Source organism: Podarcis filfolensis (assembly GCF_964270895.1).
Source record: "Podarcis filfolensis genome assembly, chromosome: 17".
In the NCBI taxonomy this organism is placed as follows: Eukaryota; Metazoa; Chordata; class Lepidosauria; order Squamata; family Lacertidae; genus Podarcis; species Podarcis filfolensis.
In genome coordinates, this window is record NC_139621.1 from 6939398 (window position 1) to 6959579 (window position 20182).

Below are 20182 nucleotides of genomic sequence, written 5' to 3' on the forward strand. Positions count from 1 at the left end.
CATGCGGGAAAATCCGGACGTATGGCAGCCCTAACAAACCCACTGAGGCTGCCTAATAAAAGGAGGAGGATGTTGGCTATTTGCAGAAAGCACAGGGTTGAGGGCCAGTAAATCGTCAAAGCTGTTCCAGAAGCAAGACTGAGGGGTGGGGGAAACTTTGCCAGAAAGCTTTGGAAATTGTTGGCCAAAGGATCAGGGCACCATGCAGAAAGGGACAGTCCAAAACAGAGTCACACAGTAGCTGGGATCGAAGGTAAGGTACCTTTCCAACAAGATGCCATAATCTAACAGATAACAACCAGAGAGTCAACAAGGTCAAGACTAGCTGTTGTCATGCCCAGATGAAGACCCAGACCCAACACTGAAGTTTTATAGCTAGCTTGGGTCAGGGCAAACAAATAGGACATCTGTAGGTGGACCCCTCCATGCATTAAAAAGTCTGAGATGCAGCATAGGTCCACAGCACACATATAAAGCACATTCAACACACATTTAGAACTTGTGACTTCCCCCAAAGAATCATGGGAACTGTAGTTCGCCTTCACAGAGCTACAATTCCCTGCACCCAACAGTCCCTAGGATTCCTTGGGCAAAGCCATACGTTTTAAAGGTGTGTTGAATGTGCTTTAAATGAATGGTGTGAATCTGCCCTATGTTGACAAGGACATTTTCTCTTGTGCTTTCCTTTCTTTCTGAACCTCTGAAGGGAAAATAGAACTGGGAGGAGAATTCTAATGCAAGGACTCTAATTAGAATCAACCCTTGCGCCTGAACTGCTGTTGTGGTTTGGGGTTGCGATTCCTTAAAGGGTTTGTGGCATTCCCCATTTCACCCAGGTGCTCCACTTTCAGTAATCCGGTTTACACCCCTGAAAGCTATGCCACCATCACACATAACTACTGAATCACTTTTTCTACCTTCATCAGGTACAACTTGATATAAGGCATTCTGTGGACCTGGCTTTATTAACAAGAGAGGTATTTTTAAAAACCTCACCAAAGAAAGAGGCTGAAAGGGGAGCTGTGTTGGGCATGATTATTTTTAATTATACGGAAGCAAAGATGGGAGTATTTAAATCAAACTTAAATTTCTCTCAATCCCTGTCCCCAAACTGATGGGGCCATGGAGGGAAGGGGAGGAAAGAAGAGATAGCAGAACTTGTTGCACTGGCTCCCACTAGTGCAACTGCTTAGTTGAATGAGATGGTCTAAGGTAATAATAACTGGAAACATGAACTCTACAAAATAGTTTAGCAAAGAAACAAAGTTAAACACCAAAATAGTCATGAATCCAAAGAGACTTGAACCTTCTCCGAAAGCAAAGTTCTGTTGAGTCTTCTGAGAATTGCAGGGGAATCCGCCAAGGGCACTTCTCTGGGAAGATCATCACTGCATTTTATCCTCTCAGTAACCCTGCCAGGCAGGTTAAGCTGTGTGACAGCATCTCTCCAGGCGCGGTTGAACTACAACTCCCATCATCCCTAACCACTGGTGATGGTTATCCAAACTTTCTCTTGTCCTGCAGCTTTGCCCCGGGGGAAACCATTCTTTATAGCTCCATCAGAGCAAATGGCAGTTCAGGTTTTCTCTGAATTGGTGTTTGCTCTGATTTAGCACTAAAGAGCAGGTTTTCCGGGACTTCCGGGGTGGCGCCATCGGCAATGGCGGACTCCCTCTGAACCGGAGGGACCAGCTCCGCGCGAAACGGGTCTTTTCCGCTACGGCGATGCGGGGACCCTTTAAAAAATCACAGGCGGATGAAGCCTGTGACCATGGGACTCGCCGGGCACCTTTAGCGCCCCCCCAACCCGCAAAGGAACCCATAAACGGGCTCCGAAGCGAAGAGGGGGGTGTGGCGCGGTGCTGTGAGTCTACTGCTTTTTCCGTGGAGCGGAGCCGCATAGCCGTTGCTGGAGAGCGCTGCCTTTTTCCTGGGACAATTTGGCATCTAAAGAATCACCCGTGAGTACTTAAAACTCGAGCAATTGGACTTCAAATAAGGATTGGCCAGTAGAGAGGAATTGGACTTAAAATTTATTTCAATTTGGTACTGAAACGGGAAGGTCTAAACAGGAAGTCAGCCTTCCGTTTCTTTGTAGTCAGAATAAAGCAAAGATAACGTAACTAGAGCATAGAAATTCACCTTTAAAGGACTGGCTTTCATCATTTAAAATCGTGGAACCCCCCTTCGGTAGCAGGAGAAGAAGGGGGACCTTTTTTTGGATTGTCTAAACCTGCAGAAGTGAGTTTAAAGTAAAGTAACTTTCCACCGTCCTGATCCTGGAGCGGAGTGTCAGGACTGACGTTTGAAGCTCATTGACCAGAGACAAATGTTTCTGACAGATAGTTAAACGAAAAGTAACATAGTGACTCCATTGTTTCCTTTCGCATTTCAAAGGAACAAATATTGACTGAATATTTTAAAAAAGAAACTTTGTTGCTATTGTTCTTAAAAGAAGGAATAAACAAGTTGTCCCCCTAGAGGGAGACTGTGAAATTGTAACCAACTTCAGGAGCTTGCAGCTGTTACAGATTACAATCGTGGGAAAGGACTTGTGACCTTGCAGGACAATGTTTTCAGAAGCTCTGTTGGGTGCTTTCTGTAAAATAAATGCCCTATTGGATCAGCTAAGCCAGAAGACGGACTTGATGACTAATGCGACCAGAAATTTTGAACAGGCAGTAGGAAACTACATGGAGCCTACCCAGGAACTAAAACAGGAGTGTGCTATGACAGCACAGATGAGAGAAGAGGATACTGCTGAATCCTGGGTGTCAGAAATGGAGGGAGCTACGGCCCTGCAGGATCATGAGCCTTTGGATTTGATAAATGAATTGGGGGAAAACCAGGCTTGGAAAGATAAAGTTAGGTTTGGTTTGGAAATGGGGGGTTGGAATGACCCTCCCATGCCGGGATGTTTGGACTTTCTGAGTCTGATAATGGGCCGTCAGATGTTTGGAGCTGTGGGGGCTTTTAATTTTGGAGGGAATCTGAAACAGGTGTTTAAATATCACATGGAGTTTAGTCTGGACTATGGAAATGGGGCTGATCTGTTGAAAAGGGTCAAAAATATTACTAAGCTGGAGTTCCTACGAGTGGAAGGAAAATATGAAGAAGAGCCGCGGAAGGGACATGGAAGAGACTTGAGGGCCTCGGATATAAGGACACCAGGTTAATGCGCTAGATAAATGGGACAAAAAGGACTGACAAAATCCGGAACCAGGAGGAAGGGACGCTGGATGAAGATTGGATTGTTTTACTTGTTTTTCTTTTATCATTAGGACTGCTTTAAAATAATTGATGAATGCTAGAAAAATGTTGAAATGGAACTACTTGGTTCTAGTAAAAATGTTTAAAGAATTAGGTTAATGGTATGGTTATGGACGCGGGTGGTGCTGTGGGTTAAAGCCTCAGCGCCTAGGACTTGCCGATCGAAAGGTCGGCGGTTCGAATCCCCGCGGCGGGGTGCGCTCCCGTCACTCGGTCCCAGCGCCTGCCAACCTAGCAGTTCGAAAGCACCCTTGGGTGCAAGTAGATAAATAGGGACCGCTTACTAGCGGAAAGGTAAACAGCGTTCCGTGTGCTGCGCTGGCTCGCCAGATGCAGCTTGTCACACTGGCCACGTGACCCGGAAATGTCTCCGGACAGCGCTGGCTCCCAGCCTATAGAGTGAGATGAGCGCACAACCCTAGAGTCTGTCAAGACTGGCCCGTACGGGCAGGGGTACCTTTACCTTTACCTATGGTTATGAGAGGTCGGTAAAAATGAGATTTAAGTTTTAAGTTTCAAGGTTTGCTATAAGACAAGATGAAAATAGATTAAGATAATGTAAGGACAAAATATTATGAATTATGGATAGGATTTGCTGTGATAATTATTAACCAGGATACAAGAAAGGGGAGGAGGAGGAGGTCAAAGAAAGAAGGTAACGAAAGTTAAAAACTTGAGAATGATGGATGTATTTTTTCTTTTTATTTTTTTGTTTTGTCTTTTTTCCTGTTTTTTCTTTTTTATAATTTTAAAAAATCTTTAATAAATATTATTTTATTAAAAAAAAGAGCAGGTTTTCCCTGGGAAAGGTGTGGGGCAAGGGGGAAACTGCTCAGATCCATGCTGTCTAGGTGTGGAATGAGCAGAATTGTGGATGAGCCCTAAATTACACTACTGCCTGGCCAGATTACTTAACAAACACTTCAAACATGAAAGTTTGATTAATTATTCAAGGCCAGGCTAATCAATTGTCATTGGATCCAGAAGATTAATTGCAACAGCCAAACACCACTTGTCAGTGTGTTTATAGCTTTCATTGATATAGCAGCTAGTTCACACAATCAAGTCTCTTTTTTCCTGGTCCAGGCTCAAACTGTACATCTGTGAACCTACATTGCACCTGAATTGAGCTTATGCAGGTTTTGGAGGGGGCAGAGGGCTTGCCCCTGCACACGTCTTAACATGTGAAAATGCTTCAAGAGCGCATTCCCCATGAGAAAAATCCAAATCACTTGGAGCTTTTTAATGTAAAAAGACAGGGAGCAAGGGCAGAGGGGTATAAAATCATCAACAATATGGGAAAGGAGACATTTTTCTCCCTGAGGATAACAGAATTTGAGGGTGCCCCAATAACATTGATTGACAGTAGGCTCAGGTTGGGCAAAATAACAGAACAAGCTTAACCCCCAATCTGCTGTGCTGGAGGAAGTTAAGAAGTGGCAGAGATTTCCCTCCACTCAAATGCAGCCAGGTTCTGTTGGCAGGAGCCCTCACTGCTGTGGAGGTCCTCACTGCACCTGTCAACGATAAAGGCAGGTGAGAGCTGCTGCCAGTGGTATCCCCTGCATAAACCCCTAAAAGAGGCTGCGTTTGGGGCAGTGGGGGCAGCGGGACTGGCCAAGGATCCTCTAGAATCTAGATCAGGGGTCGGCAAACTAAGGCCCAGGGGCCAAATGTGGCCCACCGGGCTCGTTAATCCGGCCCGCCAGCCTTTCGGACCCTGCTGCCCGCTCGGTCCTCACCACACAGGGACTGAGTTCCATGACACTGGCACGGCTTTGGTTTGGCTGCAAGAAGCTCCTGCAGCCAATCTGAAGCTGCGGACGCCTTTGGGAGGGCAGCGATGCTGGTGCAACTTCAGATTGGCCACAGGAAGCTCCTACAGCCAATCTGAAGTGATGGACCAAAGCGATGGCCAAGAGCTGAGCGGGAGGAAGCGGCGGGAGGGGGGGCCTTTCAGGGGAGGGGGTGCTTTCTAGAGAGGGTGCATCCGGCCCCCCACAAGGTCTGAGGGACAGTGGACCGGCCCCCTCCTGAAAAAGTTTGCTGACCCCTGATCTAGATCCTAAGATGATCCAGCTACTAGTGATGGACTGAGTCTGGGCCTCTCGACTGAAGTACTTACCGGAAGTACTTCTCTTTAAAACATCAAATGACTTGTTGCCTTCAGCACCTATTAGTCATGAGAGGTAAATAGAACCTCTGCATTCAGAAGCAACATACTGCAGGGGGAGGCACTGTGTTGCCCTCCAGATGTTGTTGGACTACAACTCCCATCATCCCTGACTTTTGACCATGCTGGCTGGAGCTGATAGGAGCTGGAGCCAAAATGTCAGAAGGGCACCACGTTGCCAATCCCTGCAGAATGTTTTTGGACACCATATACTGGGGGACGAAGAATAAGGGATTCTGTTGATGGGAATCATAGTGTTCAAGCCCATAGAGCTCCCAGCCCCATCCTCCATTCACTGCATTGTCAGTTACCCTTAGCAAAGTTTCTGGTAATTCTATGAAGCCTCATTAAAGCCCACAAATGGATCTGTGTCTACAGTAATAGAGAGAGGTTTTCTAGGCTGTACCTAAATGGTTTGACATATATGTCAAGATAGAGTTCGATATGAGAGGCATAGTGTAGCATTCAAACTCATATGCTTTGTACGCAACTGTCAGAGCTACCCTAGGTCCCAGCTCACAAAGGACCAACGCTGCTTCGTTGTTAAGTACAAAAGTCTTTATTGAAGTTCAGTTTCACTTCCAAAGCCGCAGCGCGCAGCTCTACGTCTCAACCGTTAGACCGCTGATGCTCCGTCTGAGTCTCCTCCCCCTTGACACCAATTTAAGATTCTAGCCTTGCTCCACCTTTTCCGCTGCTCTTTCCTCCTCTGGGTCCGCCTGCCCGCCGGGGTCTCGCCCTTTCTAGCCTCCTCTGATGTGGATTCCCCTGAGCCTTCTCCCTCCCTCCGGCGGGCTTTAGGAGCTGGTTCCCCATCCGGGTCTCCTGCTGTCCCGCGCGCCTGCACATTTGAACTTGGCGCGCGCGCCCAGCCAGCAGCTTTCCTCCTGACCGTTTCACTGCTGCTGTCACTGCTTCCCCCTTCGGGGGGGCTAGCTGCAACTGACCTCCCTTCCGTTCCTCCACTCTCCGACGGAGGCGTGGTCAGCCCTGACTCCTTCTCTGGAGGAGATGCTGGCCCTGACACATGTGACTCTTCCCCCCCACTACGCTCTGGTGGGGAAACTGGTCCCGATCCTCCACTGCTGTTTTGGGGTTCCCCTCTGGCTCCTTGTCTCTGGTGCGTCTCCCCTGGGACCCCCCTTGCCCTGACCATCGGCGCCCCCTTCTGGGAATCTTCTGATTCGCTGGAGAAGCTCATGGAATCTCTCGGGCCACTGTCATACTCCCCTACGCTGCCCTCCGATTCTTCCCCTTCGCTCTCCAATTCCTCTCTCCCCATTGCTCCTGCTCCTGATTCCCTGACAGCACCTTTGTGCGAAAGTCAGTGTGGTGTAGTGGTTAAGAGTGGTAGACTCATAATCTGGTGAACCGGGTTCGCTTCCCCGCTCCTCCACATGCAGCTGCTGGGTGGCCCTGGGCTGGTCACACTTCTTTGAAGTCTCTCAGCCCCACTCACCTCACAGAGTGTTTGTTGTGGGGGAGGAAGGGAAAGGAGAATGTTAACTGCTTTGAGACTCCTTCAGGTAGTGATAAAGTGGGATATCAAATCCAAACTCTTCTTCTTCTTGTGTCCTGAAAGTCTGAACAGGCAATTACTTCCAGCCAGCTGGTTTACTGGAGATACTAGCAAAGAAAGCACAAGTGGTTGAAACATGGACTTTGTGACAATATGGGTTTTTTCTTTTTCCACCCATCAGAACTGGTTCTGCCTGAATCTTTAAACTATGGACTATCTTAAAGTTCCTGTTCATTTTGATCATTTCAGGGCAGATGGCCGGCGCTGGTCCTTGGCTTCCTTGCCATCATCTGGATATGGAACCAACACTCCCAGCTCCACTGTATCGGTAAGACCTTCCTGCCGTTAAGAAGATCTGGGAGGGAGGCAAGATTTGACTGGTTATGGGAGCTGTTTATTGGACAGTGGCCCAAAGACTCTGCTGGGGTGTTTGAGGACAGGCCAGCCATGCAAGTCTAAATCATAAATACGGTGGTAGAAATTGCTAAAACTACGTGTAGGCCAACTGGCTCCCAGTTTGCAGCTATTGACCCCCCCACCCAAGAGAGCTCTGCATGTCCACTGTAGGGTTGCCATGTCCAGGAAATCCCAGACACATCCTCTTTTGTGGGGTAAACAGGCCCATCCTGGGGGTGGGGGGATTTTTACATTCTAAAGGAAATGTCTGGGGTTTGGGTTTTTTGAAATTGGGGTGGGGTTTGGCGTGGGCATGGGTGGCTCTGCACGCCGCGGCCGCTGTCAGCATGAACCAGGGAGAGCGGCACATGGGTGCAGCTGCCCTGCGCACGCTTGCGCCTCTTTCCCTGGCTCGGGCAGGCAGCAGCTCTGGCTGTCTCCCCCCCCCTTCAAGATATGGCAACCCTAGCATACAGGCCAGAGGTAGGGGAGGGGAGTCAGTGTTGTCAGTCTGGGTTGCCTTGGGGCACCCTTAGGAGAAGAGGCGTCTACATAATGTGAGCACTCAGCAGAGGTTGAGGGTGCAGACTGCATACCCATTGCAAATGTTGTCACATAACTCAGTGCAATCTTTAACACCCTTGTGTGTGTATCTGTGGTTCACTGTAATAACATCTGGAATTCTTAGCTTCAGGTCAACCTGAAGGGCTGTAGGTCAGTGGTAGAATGCTTTCTTTCCATACGAAAGGTCACAAAACCCATTCCTGGCATTTCCAGGTAGGACTCAGAAAATATGCGTGCCTGAAACCATAGAGCAACCTCCTGCCAACTTGGTGCCCTCCGTTATGTTTTGGACTACAACTGCACACCCCAATATCACCTCTGCTGTGCTGGCTGAGGCAAACAGGAGAGAGAAGGCCGGTGTAGTCTATGCCGAGCTAAATGGGCCAGTGGCCAGATGGTTTAAGCAGCTTCCTGTGTTCAGTCACATGCTGTGGGTTAATGCCCGGCCGACATACGAAAACCATTCTGCATTAACAATTCTCATGTTGCATTGGCGATTGGATTATATTTTGGTTCCTGCAATAAAACTGTTGCATGTTTTAGAAGGCTATGCAGCCCACGTATAGGAGCTGGGCCATTTCCCAGACCTGGATACATTTCCGTGGCAGATTTGGGAAGACATTTGCAAATAGCTGACACTTGGCATCAACTGAGGGCCAATTCTGTTTTTTCCTTGCAGTCGTCCTGCTCCTCCCAAGAGCGCCTTCACCAGCTGCCTTATCAGCCCACCATGGATGAGCTGCATTTCCTTTCCAAGCATTTCGGCAGCAGTGAGAGCATTACTGATGATGACGGGGGGCGGAGGTCACCTGCGGTGCGGCCCCGGTCCCGGAGCCTCAGGTAAGGATGGAGCAGCCGGCACCCTGCAGAGCAACTCCCTTGGGTCCCTCGTATGTTCATTGCGCATTCATCCTTCACTCAGAAACTTTTGTAGGAATATAAGCAAATGAGAGACTTGCAATGGAATTATTGAAGGTCTATAGAATGGGATAAAAGGCCATTGTTCCAGTTTGATTCAGGGTCAACGCTGGCTGGCATGGGTAGATCCTAAGCTCCCCCCCAAAAAAAAACCCCAAATACAATGTAGTGTATTTGCTAAGAAGCATTTTAGTGCAATGATCTGCACAATGATCTGTGGAGAATCTCTGGTTCTCCCGATACTGCTGGACATCAGCTCCAGCCAGGATGCCAAGTGATCAGAGGTCATAGTCCAGCAACAACTGAAAGGCCTCCAGTAATCTTAAAGAATGAATGAGGTTTACGTAGACAAAAAGAAACACAGCGTACCTTGGTTCTTGGATTTAATCTGTTCCGGGAGTCCGTTTGACTCCTGAAATGGTTCGAAAACCAAGGCTGCAGGAGCTTCTTGCACTCAATTGGAAGTCACAGGAAGCCACATCGGACGTTCAGCTTCCGAAAAATGTTTGCAAACCGGAACACTTACTTCCGGATTTGTGGCATTCAGGAGCCGATTTGTCCAGGAGCCAAGCCGTTTGACTACCAACGTATCAAGGTATAATGATACATTAAACATCTAAGAAAATAAGCCCAAAACAGCTTAGCAACTCAGCAAATATGACTTTTGTTGCATTTCAAATGTGATAAAGACTGATGGGAGTAGTTATTTGAATTCTGCCATTAGGCTGCAATCCTATATATATTTACCTAAGAGTAAGCCCTGTTGAACTTCTAAGAGTAGACATTAGAGGATTGTGCTTTTACTTTCTCACATTGATATGATCCAGGCCAGGAGGAAAGGTTAAACAGGTTGAATACAAAAGGCTCTTCTACTGTCCTACCTGCTGGGAAGCAATTAATTGGAGAGAACTGTGATTAAATAGCTCCTGCTAATGGTTCCCTGTACACCTCGCAAAGCAGGTTTGTGTGCCATTCTGAAAGTGTTGCCTTTAGTTAAGGAAAGCAATAGGAAATACTGTCAAACCTCAGTTGTAGAACGTAATCCGTTCCAGAAGCCCGTTCGGCTTCCGAAATGTTTGACAACCAAGGTGCAGCTTCCGATTGGTTGCAGGAGCTTCCAGCACTCAAGTGGAAGCTGTGTCGGATGTTCAGCTTCCAAAAAATGTTTGAAAACTGGAGCATTTACTTCCGGTTTTTTGGCGTTCGGGAGGCGAAACGCTCCAAAATGGAGGTGTTTGGGATCCAAGGTTTGACTGTATGGGAAGCAATATGGGTAATACTGAACACCACACTGATCTTTCCTGTACGCAGGGGCTGGGGTCTTGGAATCTGTTTTCTATTTTACTGGAACTGCTGGAAGCCGAGTGCACAAGACAGAAATGGAGAATGTGGTGCCTCTGAGCACACACTCAGCCCATGAGTTTGTTTTCAGTAGTACAACTGATCTCACAGTCTTTTCACACAAAAATCCATTTTGCTACCACCATGTTTTCTTTATTTCAACAGCCTTATTCAGAAAGTGAGAGGGAAGTCTTGTGTGTGTGTGTGTAAAAAACCCTTTCCAAGTCTCCTGCAAAGTACCCAGAGATTTGCCATAGATCCCGATCTACCTTCTCCCCACTTCTTCCATACAGTATATTTCACATCATTAGCAACGAAAGAATAAAGATTAAGTAGTAATAAAGAAAAGTGAGAAATGCCCAAATAGAATTCAGGATGATGGGGAGTGCAGGGAAATAGAAGATACCAGGAGCTGATGCATTCTTATTCCTTTGCAGCCCGGGCCGGTCCCCATCCTCCTATGACAATGAGATAGTAATGATGAATCATGTGTACAAGGAACGATTCCCCAAGGTAAGGGTTATAGTCGGAGGCAGAATCTAAAGATTTCATTTCCATCAAATAACATCCTACAGGGACCATTTTGCCCGGAATCCTGGAAAATGGCTGCTAGAGGCAAAGGGATCTGTTTCATTTAGCCACTTTCCATTGACAAAAGACAGACAATCTACCTGTATTGACACTTAGCATGTAAATTTAGGGCTTTTTTTGGTCCCACTCTTTCTGGACACAGCTCCATGCTTAAAAGCTCTGAGTCCAAGTGTGTGTGTATGTGTGTGTTTTGTCCTGGAGCTTTCTTTGCAAAAACCCACTCTTTAGTGCTCAATTGGAGCAAATGTCCATTCGGTTTTTCTGCGGATTGCCTTTTGCTCCGATTGAGCTTTAAAGAGTGGGATTTCACAGCAGAAAAAGGGGCACCTTGACACAGAGTTTTACACCGTGGATCGTGTCTAGGAAAAGTGTGGATCAGCCCTTAATTTACATTTTAAAACTTTAATACTCCTGCCCAGAGCAGTGTCTCATTGCTTTACTTTGTCTCATTCTCTCGTGATTATTGCAATAGCCCACATTCCAAACAAACACACTTAGAAAGGGTAATGGAGAGAGAGAGAATAAGAACTGGGCCCAGAAATGGAAGCAAACAGGTATAATGATACCTGACTAGGGTGTGTAATTGTTATTTACATAAATAGGTATGATGGAGAAGAGAAATACCTTATGCCTTATAAGACCGAGAAAGAAAGAGAGCCCCTGAGGTTGAATGTGCCTTGTTAGACGTCGTGTCTTACTGTGGTGCAGCAAGTGATTCTTTTAGAGGAAGGTGATAAAAAGGAAAGGCTCTCGTGACCCAGAATTTTTGGTTTTTTACAGGGAGAGCACAGAGAGTGCTGTGAACTGGGTTGTAGTTGATTGAGAGCCTGGGAATCAGGATTCCCTTATACTTTTCCAAGCTTTGAGAAAGGAGCACTGCCTATTCTGGGTTATTTACTAGACTCTTTTTTCCTGACACAAGAGCTCCAATTTCTTACCCCCACAGGCCACGGCGCAGATGGAAGAGAAGCTGAAAGACTTCATCAAGAGCTATGAGCCAGACAGTGTGCTGCCCTTGGCTGATGGAGCTCTCAGTTTCATCCACCACCAAGTCATTGAGCTGGCACGAGACTGTTTGGCCAAGTCCCAGGAAGGCCTCATCACCACTGTCTACTTCTATGAGCTGCAGGAAAACATGGAGAAACTTCTGAAAGATGTGAGCACGGGGCCTCTCAGTAAATGTGCAGTGCACAGCAAGATGTGCAGAAGAAGTCAGTTTTGCACGGCAGTGAATAAAAAAGATACAGTCAGGAGAGGCAACAGTGGTCAAAGAGAGGGAGCTGGGTTGGATTGGAGTAATTTCTGGAGAAATTTAGGTTTAGGTGTGAGTGGCAGCAAGTTATGATGGAAGCAACCATGATGGACAAAACAAGCCATGTGAGAGAAGGGACTCTGAGTGGGGTGATAGCAATAACATGAGGAGGTTTCCTTGTGGGCACAGTGGCATGAGATGGAGATGGCTGCAACCGAAACCCTTCGCTAACAAGCCCCTTCTTCCATTGCTTACAGGCCTATGAGCGCTCTGAGAGTGAGGAGGTGACCTTTGTCACTCAGCTTGTGAAGAAGCTGCTCATTATCATCTCCCGACCAGCCCGGCTGCTGGAATGCCTGGTGAGGCACTGAGGGGTATACGTGTCTGTCTGCTTCCCTAGGAATTGGCAGAAGTCAAAGCTGTATGTCTCTGTTGCCACTTGATATCTTCCCACATGTTCACATCAAGATCACTCCATGATCTCCTGCCTGTTGCACTCTCTGGACTGGTGAGGGGCTCAGCTTCTCAGGTCAAGGGGAAGGCACCTGTGAGGGTCAAGGCTGTGGGTTTATGGGCTCTGGTTCTGTGGGATCCAGCCCTGGAGCTTCCTGTCCGCCAGCCTCAGGTTCAGTGGGCTCAGTATCATGCTCAAAGCCAGGAACCTAGTCCACCACCTCAGCCACTAGCCCTGTTGCCTCTTTGGTATTTTGGTCATTGACTCTGGGATTGTGACAGGTAGCATTGCTCTGAGGATGGGGAGAAGAGTGCCGTTCTGCCGTTCTCCCACCATCCTCCTTTTTCATTTGCTAATGCATGTTGCTGCAAAGGAGTCGTGTGATAGGAGTAGCAGGGAGCCACCAGAACATTCAAAACATAAATTCACAATGAAGTGGCTGGCAGATAGGAGCTATGTTGTGGGTTCTAACATCACACACACAAAGTACTGTACCCAGCTAGAGCCCACAACACTTCTTTAGAGGCATGTTTTACACACAGTAGCAATTAATGGTCCATTTGAAGGAACTCTTACAAGTACAACATATGACATCCCTGAGGGACAACGTGTGGGGTATGCACAGCAAATGAGAAGGCAATGTACATGTTTTAGGAAGAACATAAAAATCATATGTGCGCACAAAGTTCCTTAAAATGAATGGGATGCATGAACATAGCTGCTCTAACTCAACACAAGGCCTACTGAAATCTTCTCCCTTTGTTCAAGGCCCGTTGGCTATTCCCACCAATGGACCCCAGAAGTTTCCAATTCCCTTTGTCTCTAGAGGGTGCACTCTCCAAAACATGATATTTTAGGAGGACGTGTATTTTAAGAGTGCTGCCATGCATCCTGTTGCCTGTATATCAGGTTTTTAATAATTGCATTGTAGCCTAGGTTGAGAGGGCCTTACAGGGTTAGGAGATGGGACAACGGTTTTTAAATATATGCCATAAATAATACAAAAGAAGCATTGCTAGCTAGCCGGGGGGGGGGGGCGACCACAAATGGATACCACCTCTTCTCCCAGGGCTACTTCCTCTTCCAGAGCTGGGAAGCGAATTCAAGGGTTCTTGTCTCCATCCTAACCATGCACTATCAGAGCTTAAAATGAGCCACAGTCCACTGGTATTTTCAATACCAGTTATGCAGTCAAAATGAAAAAGCGTGATGTAAATACAGGGTATTACTCAGTAACTATCAGACTGCACACAAAAGGTTAAGGCAGAGGTTTTCAACCTTTTTGAGTTCACGGCTCCCTTAACTAACTACATTTTTTCTGTGGCATCCCTGTGGGGCTCAGGAGCCCAGTTCTGTCACCCCTTGCCTGCAGAGCTGGCAGCCTCTCACCCTTTTTCGAACACCCTCCCTTGTGGAGGGTTCCCTCAGCCTCCTCTCCTCTCCCCTCTCTTTGGGAGTCCTCTAGCTGCTGCCGCCATCCCTGGTCTCTGAGCTGTGCCCCCTGCTTCAGAGAGAGGTGCCTCCCAAAGCTTATAGCCAGGGCTGCTGCAATAAACAGCTATGCAAGCCTTTGGGAGGCAATCTGAGAAGGGAGGGAAAGAAAGGGGGGTCAGAGGCCAGTGTTGCCTGCAGCACCCCTGACCATCATTCAAGGCACCCGAGGGTGCCACGGCACACTGGTTGAAAACCACTGGGTTAAGGAAAAGGGCACACACAGCCAAAGAAGACTTTGATCATATGGGTAGTGAAAATCATTGGGAAGGGGGAGGAATCTATTGAACTATTGTGGGAGTTGGAGTCCAAACACTGCTGGAGAGCCACATGTTCACTATCCTTGCTCTGTATCTGTTTCTATGAGGCAGAAAGTGAAAGAGGCATCTTTAGGGCACCCACGTTGGTCAAGAAATTAAGGGTGGCAAACTGGGAGGGAAACAGATCTTGTGTAAGTACTCAATCTCCCAGAAAGTTCTCCTGAGCATGGCCCAGTGCTCATTTGTTTAAACAGGGCTTTAACCGAAGACTTCAGCAAGTCATTCTTCATTCTAATTAGAGGTGAGGCAGCAATTTGGATTTGGTGTTGCCCCAGCACATCTTGGACCAGCCCTTAATACTGCCTACGAAGGACATCCTGGCTTGTGTTACTTTTGTCAGCTTTGTTCCCACGTGGTAGGAGTTCATCCTGGTGCCTGTTCATCAGTCCTGTATGTGGGGAGGAGCCATAGTCCAGGAAAAGTGTTGAGTCCTTCGTACCACGACTTAAGTATTAGCACTAAGCCGGGCACCCTTGAGCCTTGGCACCAGTTGCTTCTCCTTCTGCCTCTTAATCCTGGCTCTGCTCTCTGCCATCCACAGGGCATCAGCTTTCATCCACCTGCCGGTTTCCCTGGCAACATACCATCCAATCACAGGATGCGCTTCCTCAGCCTTGCTAGTTGCCAGGTGGTTTGAAGAGCAGGAGGATGTGCCAAGCCAATGCAGTATCAGTTGCTGTGCTTGTGTGGGCATCCCTTGTTTGAAAAGGAGGAGAGTAGCAGTAGAGAGGAAAGCAACTGATTACGCCTCTTTTTATCATATATGTATATACTTAGTTGTCAGTTTGTTTTTGCCAAAAGCTGGCTGATGGGAAGCTGTTTGATTTCCTTATTCCTTTTTCAAGTGTTTTTCTCTACCGGCTGTTGGCTTGTGACTGACTGATGAAGAATCTTTCTGTCAGCCAGATCTGAAGGAAACAGTGTTGCGCAAATGATTTTGTTCCTCCTTTATTTATTCTAGCACAGGAACTGGGACTGGTTCCCCTGATACTGTTTCCTTTGGACCTGGGAGTTCAAGGAAAGCAAAAACACCCACACATAAAGCTTTCATCAAGGTTAAGTTGGAACACTTCAAATTCCTATTTTTCTATAATAACTCCCCAGTCTCATCTCTCTAATTCCCTGTCTACTGCTTTGTCTCTCCCCATCCTTTCCAACTCCACAAAACCAAACACACTGCAGTCAGAATCAGTCTTTTTATTACTCTTTCATAGCCTGGTCAGCTTGTTTCATTCCTTAGAAGCAACCTAAATTGCTGCAGCTAGGTCTGTAGCCTACGTTATTTTTTTAAATTTGGGTGGTGTGATCAACTAGGTAGCCCCATGGAAATTAATGAACATGGCCAAGTTTGGTCTCTGAATGCCAGTAGAGCTACTCTGAGTAAAACTTAGTTGAATTTCTGATTCACAAAGAGGTTGCAACCCTGGTCACAGACCTATATGACAATTACTTTGTCATATTAAGCAAACTGCAAAATTACCACACATTAGTATAATGGTTCAGATCGAAACCTCAGTCACATAATTCCTTTACTCACTCACTGTAGGATCCCCACAGCAGAAACACAGAAATCCCTGGCTCAGCTACATAAATCAGTCTGCATCACAGTTGGTATATTTGATATCATAGAATAAAATAAATGAAATGGGAGGACCCCAGTTCATCATTTAGCATAAGCCTAACCATCTTGTAGCCTCTGGCCAATCCATGTTGCACCAGCCTTTTTCTATGGCCCACAGCACCCCATTTTTGCAGACCTTGGTTTCTAAACAAGTAACCCAAAGAGAATCTTTAGCCTGCTTACTATGGTAAAATCCTATGCTTTTTGTGGATCAAATAATGTTTTGTACACCTGAGTCCCTGAGTGGTGAGAAGTTTCAAGGGTGCTAGCACATACTTTAGGTTTGGTTCCCTTGATGGAGACAGATAGTGCTTCTGTGCTGTATGATCTTGCTTCCGTAGACAAATAGTCTGTGCAAAAGATAGAAAACTCATAGCATTAACACTTCCAACAGATCCTGCTCCCCCATTAAGTTTCTGTGGCAGAGTAGCCAAAACCATAACTTCATATTTTTGCACAAAGAACTCCAGTCTCTTTGTTCTCTTTCCCCTTGGTGACATCCCTCCAGCCAGGCAGATTTGGCGGCAACTCATTGCCCTAGCTTATATGACAAAGTAGATACTTAACAGATGCAGCTAGGGTTATATACTCAGTAAAGAAACTAGTTTGACCATTTCAGCAGTCTTCCTGTTTCTACAGAATTTGGTCCTATGAATGAAGTCACAGGATTGAAGGGGACCCCCAAAGAACCCATTTGATCCAACCACCAAACTTATTATTCCACTTTTCCTTCAAGAAGCTCAGGACAGTGTGCTTGGGGACTGTGCCATTCTACTCTAACAATTGCCCTGCAAGGTAGGTTAGGCAAAGAGAAAGAAGGAGTGGCTGGTTGAGGCTTGCCCAGGATACTCTGATCCCATTCCCAGCGCTCTGACCATGACACCACGCCAACTCTCCCTTTTGTGAAAAAGCAAGGGCAGCTCATTGTTGCTAGCTTCCCGCAGTCTTAGGAGAAGAGGCCTGATCCAATCCAAAGCAGGGCCTAACTCTGAGCTGTTCTACTGTTCCCTAGGAGTTTAATCCCGAGGAGTTTTACCACTTATTGGAAGCTGCTGAGGACCATGCCAAAGAGGGACACCTGGTGAAGACCGATATCCCTCGCTACATCATCAGCCAGCTGGGACTTACCCGAGATCCCTTCCCAGGTAATTCAACAAAAAATCACCTGCAGGAAAGCACGTATGTACCTGGGCCGCAGTACCTACTGTGTTTTGTGAACATATGTGTATGTGATTTCATGCATGTGCTAGCATGCTCATCTTGTAACCTCTGTGCTATGTGGCAAGTGACCCGTCCTGTTAGCTGTGGAGTTTGGCTTTACATGGGTTCCAAGAGGCACAGGCTGTTCCGTCTCCCTTCCCCTCTTCATGTGCAGGTTTATTGTTTAGGGTGATCTACTTGTTAAGCAGGACAGAAAAACACACCGAGGGTGTGATGTCACTGATGGGAGTGGGTGTCAGGGCAGCTTCTAGCCTTGACATATTTCCAGTACAGTGGTACTTGTATCTTAACAAAGAGGTGAAACTCATCCAGGATTCCTTGGGGACAGAGCATCCCCTAAGAAAGGATACATCATGGATAGACCGCGTCCCATTGGACAATTCCTTAGCTTACTGCTGGGATTTTTGTGGAGAACACAGGACTAGATGGACTTCAGTCTGATATAGAAAGGTACTTCGGATGATGATAAGATACATTCTCTGGTTCCCTTATTAATACAGATCAGTGAAGCCTTTGCCACTAAGAGATCCCAAGTATTGACCCTTGCTGTGTAAATCTGGACCTAGTTCACACACACATTAGCAGCCATTTATTTGTTCATATGATCGTGTATCACAGATACATGACAGCTGGGGGGAAAGACCACATATGTGTGAATCTACATTATGACTGAAAGGATGTCTTTGTATGAACATTTTTTGAAATACTGTTCACCACCCTGGTATCTTATTTATTAAGTTGTCAGGTTAGAAAGTTTGCTTTGGTCTCAAGGTGGTCTGAACCACTGAGTCTCTTGGGCTTGCTGATCAGAAGGTCAGCAGTTTGAATCCATGCGACGGGGTGAGCCCCCGCTTTGCCCCAGCTCCTGCCAACCTAGCAGTTCGAAAGCAGGCCAGTGCAAGTAGATAAATAGGTACGGCTGCAGCGGGAAGGTAAAGGGCGTTCCTGTGCGCTCTGGCTTCCGTCACAGTGTTCCATTGAGCCAGAAGCGGTTTAGTCCTGCTGGCCACATGACCCGGAAAGCTGTCTGTGGATAAACACAGGCTCCCTAGGCCTGAAAAGCAAGATCAATGCCACACCCCATAGTAACCTTTGAGTGGACTTAACTGTCCAGGGGTCCTTTACCTTTTGAAATCTTAAATTGGGCTGAACCAGCTAACGTTTGATGCCTTAATCTTATATGGCAGATTTCAATGGTCATTCAGGGTGTGCTTCTTGGTTTATCTGTGTAAACTCAGGGGCAAAATGTCATTATATACATGTGGAATTTCTTCCAACAAACACCCCCCCCAACCTAACACTTTTGCTATAGTCTCCAGGACTCCAAATCTATCTGCCTGTCTTTCTGTCTGTTATATTTATATCCCTCCTCTTCTCCAGGGAGCTGAAGGTGGTATACACACTTCACTTCTCCCCACCCCATTCCATTTTATCTTCACAACAACTCTGTGGGGTAGGTTAGGCTGAGGGACTGGGACTGGACCCAGGTCACCTAGTGAGCTTCATGGCTGAGTGGAGATTTGAACCCTGGTCTCCCATGTTCTAGTATAACACTGTAGCCATTACACCACACTGGCTGTCCGAGCAGTGCAGGCCAAGGGCATGTTTAATGCTTTCCTCACAGGCAGGTTTCCCAGTCACATTTGGCTCTTCTTAAGGGACGTGGGTGGCACTGTGGGTTAAACCAATCAGAAGGCTGGCGGTTCGAATCCCCGCAACGGGGTGAGCTCCTGTTTCTCGGTCCCTGTTCCTGCCAACCTAGCAGTTCGAAAGCACGTCAAAGTGCAAGTAGATAAATAGGTACCACTCCAGCGGGAAGGTAAATGGCGTTTCCGTGCGCTGCTTTGGTTTGCCAGAAGCGGCTTAGTCATGCTGGCCACATGAGCCGGAAGCTGTACGCCGGCTCCCTCGGCCAATAAAGCGAGATGAGCGCCGCAACCCCAGAGTCGGTCACGACTGGACCTAATGGTCAGGGGTCCCTTTACCTTTACCTTAAGCTGCTTTATCCCCATGGGGGGAAGTTGTACAGACCTGTTGTCAATTGTTTGACCCAGGGACAGGGTTGGTAGTTGCTCAAGGTGAGTCTATGTGGTGTCAAAGTGCTGACACCCAGGTAAGCCAAACCAAGTTCACGTGCTGACATTGGAGAGTCGAGTGATCTCCAAGGCACCAGATGATGGAGGGATTGCATAAACTATCTGTATCCGTGTGTGTTAAATGGGCATGGGCATGCATTTGTGTGAGCAGGGTAGCACAGCTAACATTGTATTCCAGTGTGAATGTAAGTATATGCGAACCCGCATACCCGCAGGTGTTTGTGTATCTGTTCCCAAGGTGTGTGCTAAGGTGCATGCAAGCAAATACCCCCCGTGATTTGTCTTAGCGAGCGCATGCTTCCGTCACCTGATTTGTCGCCTTGACACGTGTATCTTTCCATCACACACATACCCCCACGCGTTAGCATGCCGCCGTGTACGTACCACAAGGCATGTGCATTGGCATATATGCATGGCTGTATGCACATGTCTAGGTTTCGCCCTTTCTGTGCTTTCATGAATGACAATGGGGTTGCTAAAGCCTTGTTCCCTTGGCTCTCCCTTTGGCTCTTTCCAAACCCTGTTCTCGTCAGATGTGCTGTATGTGGAGGAGCATGATAGCGGAGGATCGAACACACCTGAGACAGAGGAATTCACAGAGGTCAGTACACAGGGGGCACCAGCCGCACCCCAGCTCTGTGCTGTCTGTCCCAACTCTTCACACATAGACACAACTCTCTCTCTGTCTCTGTCTCTCTCTCTCTCTCTCTGTCGCTCTCTCTCTCTCTCTTCATACCGCTGCTCAATGTTTCTGCCACTACATCCACATCACATGCTTGATCCTGGGGAAAGAGGTAAAAGCAAAGCTCCTGCACCTACTTGACTCCAGGCCGCCACCCCATTTGGTGGGCTGTTGTGCAGGAAAACAAACTAAAGGAAATCTGGTTCATGCAACTAAAGCCCTCCATTTATCATTGGGCGTTCGGTCTCTACTGGCAGCAGCTGGAAATCAGGC

General features: G+C 47.3%; 1 protein-coding gene across 1 annotated transcript in view; it reads left to right on the forward strand.

Moving 5' to 3' along the window:
• The window catches only part of MAST1 (microtubule associated serine/threonine kinase 1), a 101927-nt gene that overhangs the window by 52898 nt on the left and 28847 nt on the right, over window positions 1-20182 (forward strand). The window contains exons 5-11 of the mRNA XM_083592797.1: window positions 7212-7290; window positions 8602-8762; window positions 10619-10694; window positions 11719-11928; window positions 12282-12383; window positions 16923-17055; window positions 19761-19828. Of these exons, the coding sequence (XP_083448923.1) occupies window positions 7212-7290; window positions 8602-8762; window positions 10619-10694; window positions 11719-11928; window positions 12282-12383; window positions 16923-17055; window positions 19761-19828 (829 nt within the window). The remainder of the gene's footprint in view (window positions 1-7211; window positions 7291-8601; window positions 8763-10618; window positions 10695-11718; window positions 11929-12281; window positions 12384-16922; window positions 17056-19760; window positions 19829-20182) is intronic.